Below are 18085 nucleotides of genomic sequence, written 5' to 3'. Positions count from 1 at the left end.
ACGCAACGTTGTGGTTGCGATGTGGTCGGCCACTAGTTCGCTTGTGGTTGCTATGTGGTCGGTACCACACAAGTGGGCAACAACCGTGAATGGTCCAGTTCATAGCAATACAATTTTAATATTTTTTGATTTCAAACAATGAGTTTATTTTTTATTTATTGTTCTTATTTTTTCTAAAACCTTTTCACTACGTCGCGCGTCGTCGTCGTCTTTGAAGAACACGCTCACGAGGACAAAAATATATCCTTATCATCCAATGAATGTTTTGTTATTATATCAGCGTAGGCGCAATAAAATGCAATAATCTTCACATTATGATAGATAAAAACATTACATAGCAACATAATATTACTTATTACTTTGAGGTAGGTTTATAAAAATTCTTTGTTCGAATCGTATAAGATTACAATAAATTTATTTTTATTACTTTTAAACTGATAACGATAATTACGTACTATTTTTGTTTAACAAATAAATATTTATAGTTACAAGGTATTTATATTTAACTGTTTTATTTATAACTATAATAACTATTATTTGCTGTTTCATTATAGAAACAAGTATTCTGAATAATATAAGTACCGTAATGAAGTATTTATAATATTACATCAAAGACTGAAGTTTCAAAAGAGCGTGTGTGCCGACTTGCCGAGCACACGTGTCAGGGCCCAGGGGCACAATAGACATAACTACCCAGGGGCCTTACTCCCGAAACAGATATCGATTTCGATTTTCGATTTACAACGGTTTTTGACACTTTAGACATCTAAAATAGCGCTATTTTAGATGTCTAAAGCATGTCTAAAGTGTCAAAAACCGTTGAAATCGAAAATCAAAATCGATATCAGTTTCGGGAGTAAGGCACCAGAACCAGAAGTGAAACCTAGTCAAAATCGTCGCCCTTCGTGAGTCGTGACCATAAAGTTAATAATATTATACCTAGCGGAATAGAGAAAGAAAGGTCTGAGCAAGCGAGATGCCACTATCAACAACACTGCGTGGTAAAAACAAATATGTGTGATACGTGACAGCAGAACTCTTTTTTTGACGTCCAGTCGGCACTTATCGGCACGTTGACAATTTAATCTCATAGAATTCATGTTCAATCATGCTTGTGTAAGTGTATACCTACGTACACATATCAATGAAATCAATTTCAGTTTCGTTTGACAGCTCCAGATTGTTGCTCTATTCCGCTAGCTATAATGGTCGGGACGGTATCGCCATGACGCGACTTTGAAATTTTACTCTCAACGCGAAAAAAAGAAGTTTCACTTGAAAACTTATTTCTTCTTTGATTTTAGAGGTTATTATTTACAAATGTGTAACTTACAAGGTCTGCAGGTTTGGCATTTTGGCCAGGTCGTCCACAACCACGTGCTCCAACTTGGGCGCGTCTATCACAGACCTGAAAAGACACATTGTTTTTGCCACTGGATTTTTCATTTCATACTGCATGTTGCAGGCGTAGCAAAGAAAATCGTGCAATTAATGTTCTGATAATATACAGTTTATTAAGTTATAATAAAAATAAAATTACAGACAATATTTTTTATTGTATTGTGCAATATCTGCTGTCTAGTGCCCGTTGTATAGCTGTACAACTGTACAAGATACTTAATCGCCTTTTGTTTTCGTTGAAACTGTTCAGTTTTTCATCATTAACTTATTTAACACTATTAGAAGTATATTTCTTTCCCGCGACTTAAGATATTTATACTTGTCAAAAATCATCTATATAGATTTAGCGTATAACTAATAACGACTGTGTGTCTGACTGTATCTGCTCATACTCACAGGTGCTGCACATCCTCCAGCCTGTAGCCGGCCCGGAGTATGGTCTTCTCGCTGAGCCGCGTGATGTTTGTGTGCAGCAGCTCCAGCGAAGACCCTCGCGACTGGCACTCACTCCCTCTGGCTGTGGACAATACAGGAGTTCAATAGAGTTACCGTCCACTCCACAAAGGAAGTCCCACAGACGCAGCGCAATCGCGTTGTTTAACGTTGTAGCATCTGCATCGTTACAACACCTATGTGTAAGGACACATCTGCCGAACGTACGGCGCCGAACGTTCGGCTGAATACGCTCGCAGTGTATTTCAAGTTCTTATGACACATCAGCGTAAATTACGCCGCGTGGATATTGCGACTGACACTTCAGCCGCTGAACTATCGGCGCCGTACATTCGGCAGATGTGTCCTTACATTTTATAGGCGCTATGTAGATGTTTATAATAGGATGAGGTCTACTAAAACCTTATAGCAGATTAAACTATTTCTCATTTTTTAACGATACTTTTTTGGTGGCGGTTCATCAAAGGCGAACATGGCACGAGAATTTTATAAAAATAAATTAGAACTTAATGGCCATGGTTAGGTACACGATAACATTATGTTTCACAAACAATAAAGTAAATTGAAGTGGAACTGGGCTGGTCATGTAGCTCGAAGAACAGACGATCGCTGGAGTAAACTTACTCTGGAATGGAGACCAAGGCTGGGAAATCGGGGTGTAGGTCGTCCTCCAACTAGGTGGGACGACGATCTCCGCTTAGTTGCAGGCCCATGTTGGATGCGAGTAGCGGGAGATCGGTCATCTTGGCGTTCATTGAGAGAGGCCTATGTCCAGCAGTGGACCACTATAGGCTGGTATGATGATGAAAGTAAATTGGCTTGTATGTCTAGTTTATCAACGTGAAAAGCACCTGCGCGCTCTACTTATATTAATTATAATCTCTATAATATGTTTGTTTATCACTAAAAATAAACTCGCCACGTAAATGTGCCACGTAAACTTGTCTATACGTCATACTTCGCTAACTAAAAACACGCGTGTCGTCTTTATAACTGACTACGGTGAATTCTACGGCATGGTATAGGTGTTATGGAAGTCTTTATATTTAATAATATTATTATATTTATTAATAAGTAAGAATGATTGTGTATTTGAATTTATCTATAATTATTTAAGGGAATCATAATATACTAGCTGTCCCGGTGAACTTCGTGTCACTTTAAAACCTTCCCTGGACTTCTACGAATATTTTAAGACTAAAATCAGCCTAATCCGTTCAGCCGTTTTCGAGTTTTAGCGTGACTAACACATTTGGAAATTCATTTTTATATACAAGATTTGGTTGTTAGAATTATTTTTAGTTGCTAAACTGAAATTCATACAAATTTTGGTACAATATGAAGATATTTTGTGCCTCGAGTCACCGTTTTTTCTTTGTTTGTAGTTTTCAACAGCTGTAGAGTGTCATGTGCGTTCAAGCCACTATGGCAGGCCTTTGATGTCGAATAATATTTTTTTTAAATAAAAACGAAACCGTACATGTTTCCAGAATAAAGCTATCCTATGTCCTTTCCCAGGACTCAGTGTCTCCATGTGAAATGTCAGTAAAATCGGTTCAGCGGTTTGGGCGTGAAGAGGTTAGTGGTAACAGACAAACAGACGGACGGACAGACACACTTTTGCACTCATAATATTAGTATGGAAGTATGGATGGGATTTGGCCAGACGGAACCCGTCTGGTCAAATGTCTCCTACGCCGGTTTCGGACAGGCCAGCCACGCAGGAGATAGTGTGTGCTCAGTATACAACACTCTATAAGAGTGATTCTCAAACTTTTTTGATGGCGGATCGGATGTTTGACAGACCTCCAAAAAAAGGATTATCTTTGAATGAATTGTCTCCATGCAGACGACATTCTTAAACAATGTTTGTATCTCTCGCGGAGCCCCTACGGCTACGAGGCCTACTTTGAGAATGGCTGCTAAACAACAACAAATACTGTGCGACTCGAGGCAACATTACGATCCGTTTTCGACTTGATAATGTGTGCTTTGAGTAAAAACATTTGATATTATTTTATTTACGGTAATAAAACAGCGGAAAATGTTATTTACATTTCTTCATCCAGTTTATTGAGACATCAATCATCACAGAATGTATTTGGCTGTATGTGCAAACATACTCACCGAGAAAATTTATGAGAAATATTTTTAAAATCTCTTGCAAGTGTATCTGAACAAACATTTGAAGAAACTTTGAATGCTTCTGGTATTATAATAATCGTAGGTGGAAGGCCAGTAAAACTAGTTACATAGGAAAAGTTGATATATTGAGAAATGTATAATATTCTCCAAACTCTTAAATAGAAGCAATAATAAGTCATATATTACCCCCATAAAATTCTAGTGCAATTTAGTCCCCTGTCTATAGACTAGATCACAAATGACAAAGAACATAGCTAATCAAGTTTTCATAAACTTGATTAACTATGTTCCTGAGCAAAACGTTCGATTCGACTCGACCACAATAGATTCTGTCTACTCTGACTCGACATACATTCATAAAATAATTTTTTTGTTAATGAAATAAGGGGGCAATCGCGCAAACGGGTCACCTGATGAAAAGCAACTTCCGTCCATGGACACACGCAACATCAGAAGAGCTGCAGCAATACTGGACTATATAGTTCCAGTAACTGTCATAAGTAGCCCTTTAGCCAAGGCCTTTTCTTTATCGCTTCTTTATAGAATCGTCGATCAAAATGTATGGAACTGACATAGCGTTCGTTAATATGACGTTGACGTTCGACTCGTCTAATGCCAATTCCATACATTTTAATCGGCGAATCTATAAAGAAGCGATAAAAAAGGTCTCGGCTTCAGGCTCTGTTCGGGGGATATTAGATTATCATATATATTGGATCCGAGATCATTGAGTCAATTATATTGGATAATGTAATATAGACATATGATGCATTTCTTCCTTGATCATATATTTTTGACATTTGCTGAGAGATTGGATCCAATACGGTCACAGAAATAGGTGTTGCCAGTTATTTAATATAAAAAAGAGTTTTTAATTTCTTGTTCCTTAATATGTTTCAAATAATGTAATGTAATTATTTTTCTAATTATATACTTGGATAATCTTGCTGAAATAACAAAAAACAAGCCATATTAAAAATGACGATGTCTTTTGACAAATCGAATTCTCTGAGATCTAGTAACCCTGACGTCAATACCTGTCAGCGTTAGCGCTCTCCATTGGCTATTAAAACCACATATGACGTAAAATAGGATCAATGAAATATGATAATGTAATATGCAGATATGATCAAATGATCATATATATTGGATCCTATATATGATCATAGAAATGATCATATATAAATGATAATGTAATACCCCCCTTCGCAGTTCAACCAACACGAGTACAACAACGACCAACTATTATTATTTTTTAAAAAAATATTAAAACCGACTTCCAAGGTAATAACAATAAGAATATTACCTAACTAAAAAGTATTAAAAAATTCTTTCTGTAATAGTGCCTTTTCCAGAATTCGTCAAAATCCCAACTATTTCTGTACATATTATAGCCAAAAAGGAGGAGGTTATATTATAACCTCCTCCTTTTTGGAAGTCGGTTAAAAAGTTTCTCTACTCATTCCCTGGAACCATTTCACCCCCTACGGAAAAATAGAGCGTTATAAATTATAATATTATGTTTGACGTGTTTTTGTCTATGTGTGTCTGATAGGGGCATATAGCATCCAAACTGGTGAGCCGATTATGATCCAGCTTTTTCGTTTAAAAGATAACACAATCAAGAGTGGTTATGAACTTGCTCGCTGCTGGAAAAGGGCTAATTTTAATTCCTTAATTTTATACTTCAGATACTTACGATCTGTCCCGGCAAACATTGTTTTGCCATAATATAAATTTACTATTTCATATTATTTTATTGAAGTGACTAAATAAGTATGGCACCGTGGCAACATCCATCGCTATCCCGTCGCACAAACAATAGTCGCCGTCAGTCTCAAATTGTAATAATTTACTGTTATTTATTCAAAAAATGCACTTATCAATATAAAAAGTAGCCAGTAGCCGATTCTCAGACCTTCTGAATATGCATATATTTGGTAAAAATCAGTAAGGCCGTTAGGAGGAGTACGGTAACCAACATTGTGACACGAGAATTTTTTAATATACTAGACGTTCCGCGCGGCTTCGCCCGCGTAAATTAGATATTTCGCAGAAAAATTAGTCCATAAAAAAGAGCCTATGATCCTTCACGTGGTATACTTCTTATATGATCCAAATAACAGAAAAAATGCTCTAGTAGTTCGTTGTCTTTCCCCCGTTTTTTCCACATTTTCCTCTATTTCTTCGCTCTTATTAGTCTTAGCGTGATAAAATATAACCTATAGCCTTCCTCGATAACTGGGCTATCTAACACTGAAATATTTTTTTTAATCGGACCAGTAGTTCCTGTGATTAGCGCATTCAAATAAGCTTTTTCAAATAATTTCCCCCGTTTTTCCACATTTTCCTCTATTTCTTCGCTCCTATTAGTCTTAGCGTGACAAAATATAGCCTATAGCCTTTCTCGATAATTGGGCTATCTAACACTGAAAGAATTTTTCAAATCGGACCAGTAGTTCCTGAGATTAGCGCGTTCAAACAAACAAACTAACAAACTCTTCCACTTTATAATATTAGTATAGATACGAAGATTAGTCTAACTCTTCCATAGTATAGTATATCGTCGACAGAAGTATGCACTATCAGAGAAGTTGATTCCTAGACAGATGGGGGACCTTCGTAGTTTGGTCGCGTTACGTCAAACCAGCCAAAGACAGATCACGATTAACATTTAGTTGACATGATCCGACCAAATAACGTTGGTATGTCGACTGCCTAGGAATCAATTTCCTCGATGGTATAATTTGATCGGTTATGAGTACATCACGCGTGTGGACACAAGCTGTTGTCGGTGCGCAGCGTGAGCGGGCAATTACCGCGTGTTTGCCCTAACAGTTGATTGAATCTTTTACGACCGACTCTATTTATTTTGGGCCTGTTGATAACAAGTTATGATCAATATCGTCGAGGAAAATATTGGGGCCTGCTCTAGGTGTTTCTCAGCTTGATATTGAATGTACTGTAGCTTCTTGGTGGAAAATCATGTTTCACAGAATTAAATATACACTTTTCATGCACTTTTTAGGGTTCCGTAGCCAAATGGCAAAAAAAAGGAACCCTTATAGATTCGTCATGTCTGTCTGTCTGTCTGTCTGTCTGTCCGTCCGTATGTCACAGCCACTTTCCTCCGAAACTATAAGAGCTATACCTACTATTGAAACTTGGTAAGTAGATGTAGTCTGTGAACCGCTTCAAGATTTTGATACAAAAATGGAAAAAATATCAAATTTCAGTTGCTTTAACTTTCATTAAAGCAACTGAAATTTGAAAATAAATCAAAAACCTCTTAATTTCATAAAAACAAACCGTATTGCTGCTGCGGAACCCTTCATGGGCGAGTCCAACTCGCACTTGGCCGGTTTTATTTCACTTTATTATTAATATTATATTTTGTTACAATTTTAATGTAACAAAATATAATATTTACACGACCGGTTTCGACAAAATCATCCTTAGGTTTTATGTTTAGAGTTAAGAATGAAGAAGCAGTTGACTACTATGAAAATACTTAAAAAAATTGTAACGTACTAATTACCGCACTCAGAAACGAATATTAAGTAAGTAATAACTTACATAACTTTAATTAAATGAAGAGTTTCAAAGATAATGTATGAGGCTTATGCCAAAATCTTTTGTGTCTAAATATATAAACGAACGGGATATTCCTCCGTCTCCTTTGTTTTGACATCTTGTTAGTTAAACCCATGATATAAAAATGGGCCAAGTGCGAGTTTAACTCGCACACGAAGGTTTCAGTGCCATTATGGAGCAAAAATAGGAAAAAATTATTGTGTTTTTTGTATAGGAGCCCCCCTTTTTATATTTAAATTATTTTGTTTATTTTGTATATTTTGTTATTATAGCGGCAACAAAAACATAAAATCTGTAAAAAATTCAATTCTCGCTAGCTATTATGGTTCTTGAGATACAGCCTGGAGTCAGATCGACGGACAGACATCGAAGTCTTAGTAGAGTCCCTTTCTACCCTTACTTTTGAGTGTCATCAAATCATCACATTAGTGAGTGATGATGATCCTTACCATAATCCGCGCGCTATTTAAGACCGAGATGTTTTTGAGTGATAAGGTTTATTAGCAAATACGATACACAATCTAATCAAGAGATTCCTCGGCTTTGCGGAACACCTTATCTACCGGCCCCACACCGGCACTGCACCGCTCAGAAACTGTCGGGGGATTAGTGTAAGTGGCAGATCTGGAGATCAAAGAGTTCTCTTTGATGATTCACTTCAAGTTCCTGAACCTCTAGCCAAGATGTTTTCTTTATCGATTCTTTATTTCGCCACGTTGATCAACGAACTGCATGATGTTGCTCACGTGTTACGACTGTTGTGTCATATCTGGGATCCAATCTGATAGCCCGTTAGCAAAGACGCTAGTATCGCCGATCAATATGTATGAAATTGACTTAAGCGTTCGATAAAATGAAGTTGACGTTCGAGTCGTCTAATGTCAATTCCATACATTTTGATTGGCGATTCTAGCGTCTTTGCTAACGGGCTATCAGATTGGATCCCAGATATGACACAACCGTCGTAACACGTGAGCAACATCATGCAGTTCGTTGATCAACGTGGCGAAGTCCAAGCGCTCTCTGCGCCAGGCAGGGCCTCCGGGCAAAGATAATAATTTTCGCTGCCCGAAAACCATGATATTCAAAGCTAGTTTTGTTAGGAATGGATAAAATACTTAAATATTTCCACTATCCAATCTGAAGTAGGATGGAAGGTAAATTCTCAAACTTGGGTGGTGGATGGCTAACGGCTAGGTTGGAAGATAGGAAAAAGTCAATTTGCCGCCCCTTAATTTTTTGCTGCTCTGGGCAAATGAAATTGACATAAGCGTTGACGACCTCTGTGGCTCAGAGGTCGTCAACGCTTATGTTACGCTCAAATTACTCCCGAGTAACTAACTTGGTTTCAGAACGCGTCGTGGCCGTTTTCATTAGGGCCACAACACGGATTCGCGTCGTGGCTGTTTTTAAATGCTCAGAACGCGCCATGGCTTTTCTCGATTACCACAACGCGTTGTGGTCGAATAGCACGTCAGCCACGACGCGAATTTCGCTTTGTGGTATTTCTGTGATTACCAGAACGCGTCGTGGCCGTTTTCACTAGGGCCACGACGCGAATTTCGCGTCGTGGTCGTTTTACTATTACCACAACGCGTTGTGAGCCATTTTTTCGCTCACTGAGCGTTTTCGGTCTTTGAGCGTAACATATACACATACATCCCACGTATACGTGGGAGAGCCATGCTTCGGCACGAATGGGCCGGCTCGACCGGAGAAATACCACGTTCTCACAGAAAACCGGCGTGAAACAGCGCTTGTGCTGTGTTTCGCCGAGTGAGTGAGTTTACCGGAGGCCCAATTCCCTTCTCTATCCTATCCTCCCCTATTCCCTTCCCTTCCCATCCCTACCCTCTCCTATTACCCTATTCCCTCTTAAAAGGCCGGCAACGCACCTGCAGCTCTTCTGATGCTGCGAGTGCCCCCTTCTTTCATAAAAAAAAATAAAATAGAATAGAATATAATATATTATACATATAATAAATAAATATATATTTATTGTTTTATACATTACATAATAATAATATTAATGTTTTAAACGGTGAGGTCCCAGTCGGTGTGGCGGCCAGTAGATCCGACATTTTCCGATTTCCTTAGATTTTATGCTGCTCCACCCTTTGCCTTTAGATGTTGTGACATTGGCTTGGTGAAGAGGGGTCACTCAAGCTGGGTGGAGTTTCTAGGGTGTTAAAGAGATATCGTTCTGTGTCGAATGTACCCGCCATGTGGCTAAGGACTTTATCGTTCCTGTCTTTTAAAGCCATTTACATGTTATAATCTTTTATGTGTTCGGTTGACACCTCCGTGGCTCTTTTTATGAAGCTTGCTACAGCGTCTCCATCAGTGTCAGTGTAATAGACACAGGTGTTAGTGTGCCGGGATATGGCTACAACTGCATGAGGAACGCTGTCATGGATTGTCAGCTTTCCGGACTTGGTCTGTATGATGATCACCGAGGGACTCGTTAATCCCTGAGCTTCATGGATTGTGAGGACGCGAGAGTCCGTTCCCGATCCATAGCCTGTATTAGTGAGGGCTGCTTTCTCCTCTTGTGTGTGGACAAGATACAGGGTATTTAGATCGGTTTTAGGTATTCTCGCTCCTGTATACTTCATTAGCTTTAGGGACCACACAATTTCCTTCGATGAATAGATGTTATGACATTTGCATACTATTAGTTTAGTTGAGTGTTATGATTATGTATTTTATTATGAAGACCATCTAACTGTACATTTCACTCTGGCAAATAAATGATTATTATTATTATTATTATTATTATTATTGTTATTATAGACCATGCTTAAGGCGTATGCCACATCCATAGGGCTCCTGTGTGTGCAAGACAACTCCTGGGTGATGCTGGTTACCAGGTTTGGACGAGTGTAATTAAGTTTAAAGAGGTTTTCACGCTCTATAAACGGAAGTTGGTTAATATCTCCAATGAGGATGACATCGCCGCAGGCGCCCTGTTAACTGATTCGCCATGACGATTGAGCCGAAATGGTTCATGAGGGCCTCGTCAACTATCAACCTTTTGTAGGTTCCTTTTGTCCCATTTACCAGCAAAGAGGCCATGGTACGAACTTTATCTTTAACTTTGTTGCCAGTTCGTAGCGATAGCCTTTGCTTTAGATCCTCGGCTGCTTCGATTGTCGTTGTTATTTTGAGTGTTCCCGTGCGTAATGTCTCATCCTATATATGTATATAATATATGTATCAATATATTATATAGTATAGTATAAAAGTATGAAATATATTTCCGTTGTCTGGTACCCGTAACAGAAGTCCTTCAGGTACTTAGCACGGGACGTGGTGTGAAGCGTCTATAGATAAAAAAATGCCTTTAGATCGGGCCCTGGCGTCAGGCTGTGGTCATTGGTCAATACCAATGACCACACAGTAAAGTAACCCGAGTCGTTAATCACCCTGCAGACCGTCCGGCATCAGCTAATGCTCTCCACTCGGCTATCAACCGGCAAAAAAACTCTTATAGGGATGTGGAAAACGTTAGCTCATGATACACGAACGTGTAGGACATAATATATTCGTCTATGATCCGTCCCATTTGCTCATGATAGTGTAGGAGATAAAATTATATTCGTCTATGATCCGTCCCATTTGCTCATGATCGTGTAGGACATAATATATTCGTCTATGATCCGTCCCATTTGCTCATAATCGTGTAGGACATAATGTATTCGTCTATGATCCGTCCCATTTGCTCATGATCGTGTAGGACATAATATATTCGTCTATGATCCGTCTCATTTGCTCATGATCGTGTAGGACATAATATATTCGTCTATGATCCGTCCCATTTGCTCATGATCGTGTAGGACATAATATATTCGTCTATGATCCGTCTCATTTGCTCAAGATCTAAACTAATTATGGTAATTAATGATTATTCATCATATCAACATGGAGAAGGGCTTCTAGATAAAATTGGTCTTATTACACTAGCGATTTTATTATTAAAACTAAGTAGATATTGCGCGGGAACCGTACATTTTTCCGGGATAAAAAGTATTCTATGTCCTTTCCCGGGACTCAAAATATCTCCATACCAATTTCCGGTTCGGTGGTTTGGGCGTAAAGAGGTAAAAGACAGACAGACACACTTTCGCATCTATAATAATTAGTATGGAGTAATGATCGACGTGCAATTGGTTAAAAACCATATTCGTGGCGTATGATAGCAGTGGAATGATATCGGGTGCGCCCCTAGCTCCACCACTGTTCTACCCCCCGCGCTGCACCCATATTGATAGATGAGACACGTGTACGTTCCACATATACAGGGTGTAACTAAACAAAGTGATAATACTTTAGGGTGTGTATGAGTCCATGACGCTGAGGCTTGCCCATCACAAAAATAAAAAATCGGCCAAGTGCGAGTCGCACTCGCGCAGGAAGCCGACAAACGTGATTTTTTCCCCAAAATTTTATTTTGTTTTAGTATTTGATACATTATAGCGGCAACAGAAATACAATTACAATCTGTGAAAATTACAGAAGTTGATGCTATAGCCGTTCTTGAAATACAGCCTGGAGACAGACAGACAAACGGACGCGGATGGACAGACATCGAAGTGTTAGTAATTTAGTAATAGGGTCCGTTTTTATCCTTTGGGTACGAAACCCTTTTTTTTTTCTCGTTGGGGAAATGCGTTTACGCATCCCCGGCAGTCTGGGGACGGCTGCCGGGGTATGTGGGACTCCCTGGGGGCGAAGGGCCGCGCCCGGGCATACCCACTAAAACCCCAACGGTGTTCCTGCTCTTCCGCTTATGGCAGAGCCACGGGATACGCGGAATACACAACCGCGACCCTGCCAGCGGATGCCCCTAAAGGCTTCAGTGCATGGCTGTTAGGTCCACACTGTCACTACGACGCGATGCGCGGAACACTTAGCGCATCGCGGCCAACTCGGGGTCTCGGTGATGTTGGGCGACGGCGTCCCCACGCCGTCACCTCGAGCTCCTCAGCTAAGTCGGGACGTCGGGGCCATGTCTGACCCTTTGCCTACGCCTTGGCCTCCTCCGAGGGTGGGTACGGAACCCTAAGAATATATGGGGTGCTCGTGCACACCCTGTAGTATTATCACTTTGTTTTGTAACACATAATACAGATAATATAGCCAATGTGTTCTCAATTAATCTAGATCACTATAATGTGGCTTATCGATAGAACTAACAAGACGTAACGTCGCTATCGCCACAGCCCACAGTTGCAAAACTATTAAGATCTTTATCGCTTGCCTATCTCGCCCATGACTATTAACTATGTCGGATGTGCAAAATCGTCATTTTTGTTTTATTTCATAAAATATCTCCTTATAACCAAGGCTATCGTGAGCTGAAAAGAAAAAATCTATATTATGCGTAGTTTCTGAAATAGCCACATTAAAAATGTCGTATATTACTAAGATAGCCCGCTAACAATGTCGGATAGTCACTACCTACGTTATTAACGGAACGCGGAAGCGAGTAAGAGCGCACGATGTGCCACATCCGACTATGTTAACGGAGGGAATGGACGTCGCGCTGTCACTTGATTTTTTGCTACCGTAGTTATATTTTTTTACTTTTTGACGCCATTTTCAATGTCTACAAGATCAGCACGGCCAATTAAAACTTGGTACTCAACGAAATTAAGAAAAATATAGTAAAAGGCAAAAAATGCTGATGGTAATATTATGTCCAAAGCTAACTCTAGTGCGGAAAATGGTATTTACTATTCTTTATAATCTTTTAAAATAATTTTTAACAGTATTGTTTATTTTTTATTGCTTTAAATTTGATTATGAGATGAATTCTTAACTTCATTAACATTAATTTATCGTAGGTAACTTAAAATTGTAGGATGTACCACATCCAACGTTCTTAACCGGTTTTTGTGTAAAATGTCGGTGGTACCACATACGACATTTTTAATAGTTTTTTATAAATGGTTAAATTGTCGGTAGTGCCACTTCTGACATTATAATGTGGATTTATAAATTGGTAAAATGTCGGTAGTATAAATCATAATCATTTCATTTACTTTTCTTATTGATTAAATGGGGCTTGTAGTTTGTACCATATCTGTCGTTGCTTACTGACTTTTAAGAAATTTTAGAAGGCTTTAAAATGGGTAATTTTTGTGCGAAAATTAGGTTTTTGTTGGCACATGTCATACATAATGAATTAATATAATTTTTTATTTATTAATCGTATTTTCATGGTTTTGCGATTTGGTGACTAGTAGCCGCAATAAAGCCAGACTTTCTTGGCATTTTGCTATTAAGCAGGTAGGCAACAAACATAAAGATTTACTCAGATTATGTAAAAGTGATATAATTTCCAACAATAATATCTAAAATGCTATTTAAAATACCACAATGGATCAGAGAAAATCTCGGATGAAGAAGACTGCTTTTGAATAATTAATCTAATAAATACTAATCTCAATTTTTTATGTAAACAAAGGCTGTGGTGGTACGTAAGTGTCCTAAAATGTCGAAATTTTTAAGAACTACTTGACTCCACGAACTTCGTTTCATGGGCCTGCAAAACATTCAGTCCTTCGTTAGTACTTTCTGTATTCCCCACACATTTAGGCACTATCATCTCTCCAGCATATTTGGCAGATATAGATGAAATCGATAGCCGGTCGTTCGACTTGCAAATATAATATTTTCCATTACACATTCGTGGTAGCCGCCGCCGTTGCCGCGTCGGCGCGGGCGTCTTATTTTGAGCTTTAATCAAACTGTCCTTACTTCTAAAATATTTGACTCATGGTAATAATTTAAAGGACAATTCTATTTTTCACATAATTCCAATTATGTGAAAAATAGAATTTAATATTTTGATATTTATGTAGGTAAGGATTAATAACGAATATGCAAAAAAAGTCACGCCAGAAGGAGATGATTTGAAGTAAATTTTTTAATGAAAGTAATGGTTATTATTCGTTAACCATAAAAGATAGACATAAGCTGCCCTGGGCTTTTTTGTAGATAATGATGAGTACTATAAACATATATAACGTTATTTTGATGCATCATCAGTATTTTTCGTAGCGGAAGCGAAATAATGAAATTTTTGGCAAATTTTTACCACTTTGGGTTATATTTTTGCTATTTTCGGTAGGATCCCTAATATTTTTCAGAATAATACATAGCCTGTGTTCTTTGCAAATGATGTAGCTTTCCAAAAAAAGTGTTGGTAATAATTTTTAATTTCAATGTTTTAAGTAAGTTTTCATTTCGGATGAAAATTCGATTTTCCAAATTATTTAAATCATAAGAAATGTTTTGTATTTTCATACGTACATTGTTTTTACGTTTTATTTGACAGAAGTCCATAAAACTATTTTTTTTTCTTTAAATTGTTGTCGTTTTTGTTGGTAATTTCTACATGCAACATATTTTTAAATTAACAGTTATCACTTAACAATGACGTAAATGCCACTTCCGACAAGCAATCGTCGATTTTCTACAAGCAACAATGTCGGTTCTGGCACTTCCGACAAATCAGCATAACTCGTACCCCGTTAAAAAGGTCGGAAGTGACTTTTCTTATATTTAGGCATAAAATACGAGATACTCATAATAACATATCAAACGTAAATAACTTTTATAGTATTACCCTGAAATTTCATGATCCTACTTGAAATAAGTAAAAAGTTATGCACAATTTAGACTTTGAATCGCTCTCCTGTAAAGTTGTCGTTTTTCACATCCGACATTGTTAATAGTCATGGGCGATCTTATCTCAATTATATTTTAACCGACTTCCAAAAAGGAGGATGTTTTATGGTCGGCTTCGGATATATTATTATTATTATCAGCCTACAGTGTCCCACTGCTGGGCAAAGGCCTTTTTCTTTCCAAAGTTCGCGATCCTGTGATGTTGCTGGCCACTCTTTATCGAACGCATATGGGCATTTTCAAAAAAATGTGTACCCCTGGTTTTTACCTTGTCCCTTGACTTCGCTACAGATTATTTGTAAAAAATTACATACTAACATTTTGTAATTTTAATGTAGGAGCATAAACAAGTTTTCTTTTATTAAAATACATTCACGTTTGTATATAATTTTATTTAGTATGAGATTTATAAGGGTTTTTAAGTACCGAAACCTATTAAATTCACCTGTCCCCTTCCCAGAAGTTGTAACAAAATCTTTAATAACTATTTTTTTTCTTAAAGTAAGTTACTTAAAAAACTTATGTTAGATTCTTAAATACTTAATGTATCAATTGAATGTCTTGTTATTGAAAAATCTAACATAATTTAACTACAAATTAATTAAAATTATAATCATGAAAAAACAACCCGGCCGGAATGTTCGGTTTAGTGACCGTTTTTTTTAGTTTTATAAACATACTACAAAAATATTTTCGGCACTAAATGATAGCACTATATTTCATTGTACATCGAGAAACTTCAATTTAAATTTAGTAGTTAAAAATCTGCTACAAGACGCGGACGCAGGTTGGATGGTTCTTCAGGAACGGTTTATTTGTTCAGATAAGTGACCATATTTTGTAAGCATTATTATACTTTCTCCAACTGTTTTTACTGTTGACACGTTGCAAAATTAGTTTAGTATTTAGTATAAAAAATGAAATTGTGATAACTCTTATCGGTTATTTACAAACACTTTAAAAGTAAAAGAAAGTAATATTACGTGACTTCCGACTTGTGACTTTTCGTATGGTCACATATAATGGAACGGACAAGTCACAACAGGCGGAAAGCATAAGGCTTAGTTCACATTTTAAATAAATTATTTTTTTATTCACGGTTTTATTATGAAAATTGGAGATTTTTAAACTGGTACGATTAACGTACAAATATATTTTTTATTACTTATGTGTTAAGGTGACGCCGCGTTAAAGTAAAAAACCGTTTTGGATATGTTTTAGATTGCTAGTTTTCTATGAAAGGCCGGCCCGGCCTCTCACAGAAAACAAGCAATGGAACAGCAAAAAATGGAAAGGGCGTAAGTGACAAAATAGTTTTGTCGCGTAATTTAAAAGCCATAAATACATTTCATATAAGCTATGGGCAAATTAAAGTGTATGCTTGAACCAATCCATGTACATTTTTGGAAGCTTAAATCACTCTTCTCTGTAGGGAAAAATAGGAATCCTTTTTTTTTACACAGGTCTATTTGATTGATTATTCTGTGTTATAAAAGTTGACCAATCGTGTTATGCTATGGGTAAATCAAAGACAAAGACATGATAAATACTGACAATGAACTTTAATTTCTTAGCTTTAGTTATTGCTGAGAAAAATCGATATCGCTACAGCCAAATCATAAAGGCGTCGACTTTACTTAACAATAACAAATATACTATTTAAAATTTAAGTACCTAAAAGTTTTATGTTTTTTAAAAATTTTGATTTTATTTCCACTACTTTTCTATCAGTAAAGTTGAAAATCATTTTGTGTCGTTGATATTTGCAGATTTATAATAACTAGACATCAGATTATATGCATTTGCATACTTGCATATGCAAATGCATATAATGTCACTTTTTAGGCGATAGTGCATATTTTGGCAATTTTTCGTTGATAGTGCATATTTCGGTAGTTTAACTTCCATGGGCATTAAGATTGCAATCGGAAAATGTTGGTAGAAAATTATTATTGGCGTATAATAAATAAATAAAAAGTCTTTATTTCAAGAAATTAAAAATCCTGGATTTTATGAAATTATAAAAATTGGCGCTTTTATTAATGTCACTACCGGAAAAGTCTTAAAAAAAATAATAAATTTTAATATTAAGTGACTTTTGATTGTGCATATTTTGTGCATATTTCGACCATTTTTCGTGCATATTTGCATGGATATTTCGGCACTTTGATCGTGCATATAATCCGATGTCATTAATAACTTAGGAATTCGTAGACATGTGAACACATCTTTATGATTATGAGATGTTCGTCCCTCTAATTATTGAAGTTAAATCTATGAAATCAAAGAATTTTTTACTTTTATAAGTAGTGCAACAATAAAAATGTTTAAATAAAAGGTTTTTGTGTTATAAAAACTCCTTTAAATATGTTAAATATTACTTACTCATGTAAAAAAATGAAAAATAACCTAGTGGTTGGGTCACATAGTCACACTATGGATTAAAAATAATTGCTACTCTTGTTGATCCTTGAAATTATCTAATTTTTTTTTAATAAACAATTAAATATGCATTTCACTAGATTAAATTAACGAAGAAATCCATTTATTGCTGTATTTTTTTGTATAAAATTATATTTTACATTTAGTCGCACAACGGAATCTGTTTCGTCGAAAATTCGATTTTGTTTCAATAATATCAGAATAATATAACGTTTTCAGCGTTCTTTTTAACTTATTCCATTAGTTCAATATTTTTCCTTGTATATGACATTCAAAAAAAGGTAAATAAATGACCTTAAAAAATATAGACATATTTTTGCAAGGGTACACGTTTTTTTGAAAATGCCCATCTATG

The 18085-nt window shown here is 36.8% G+C and overlaps 1 protein-coding gene across 1 annotated transcript in view; it reads right to left on the bottom strand.

Annotated features, from left to right (window-relative positions):
- Positions 1-18085, bottom strand: part of LOC121732876 (lutropin-choriogonadotropic hormone receptor-like) — a 51493-nt gene that overhangs the window by 13207 nt on the left and 20201 nt on the right. The window contains exons 2-3 of the mRNA XM_042122880.1: positions 1798-1918; positions 1334-1408 (exon numbers count right to left, since the gene is read on the bottom strand). Coding sequence (XP_041978814.1) covers positions 1334-1408; positions 1798-1918 — 196 coding nt within the window. The remainder of the gene's footprint in view (positions 1-1333; positions 1409-1797; positions 1919-18085) is intronic.

This window comes from Aricia agestis, chromosome 13 (genome assembly GCF_905147365.1).
Source record: "Aricia agestis chromosome 13, ilAriAges1.1, whole genome shotgun sequence".
Classification (NCBI taxonomy): domain Eukaryota; kingdom Metazoa; phylum Arthropoda; class Insecta; order Lepidoptera; family Lycaenidae; genus Aricia; species Aricia agestis.
Note: the sequence above shows the minus strand (reverse complement) of the source record. Positions and strands in the feature narration are given on the sequence as shown.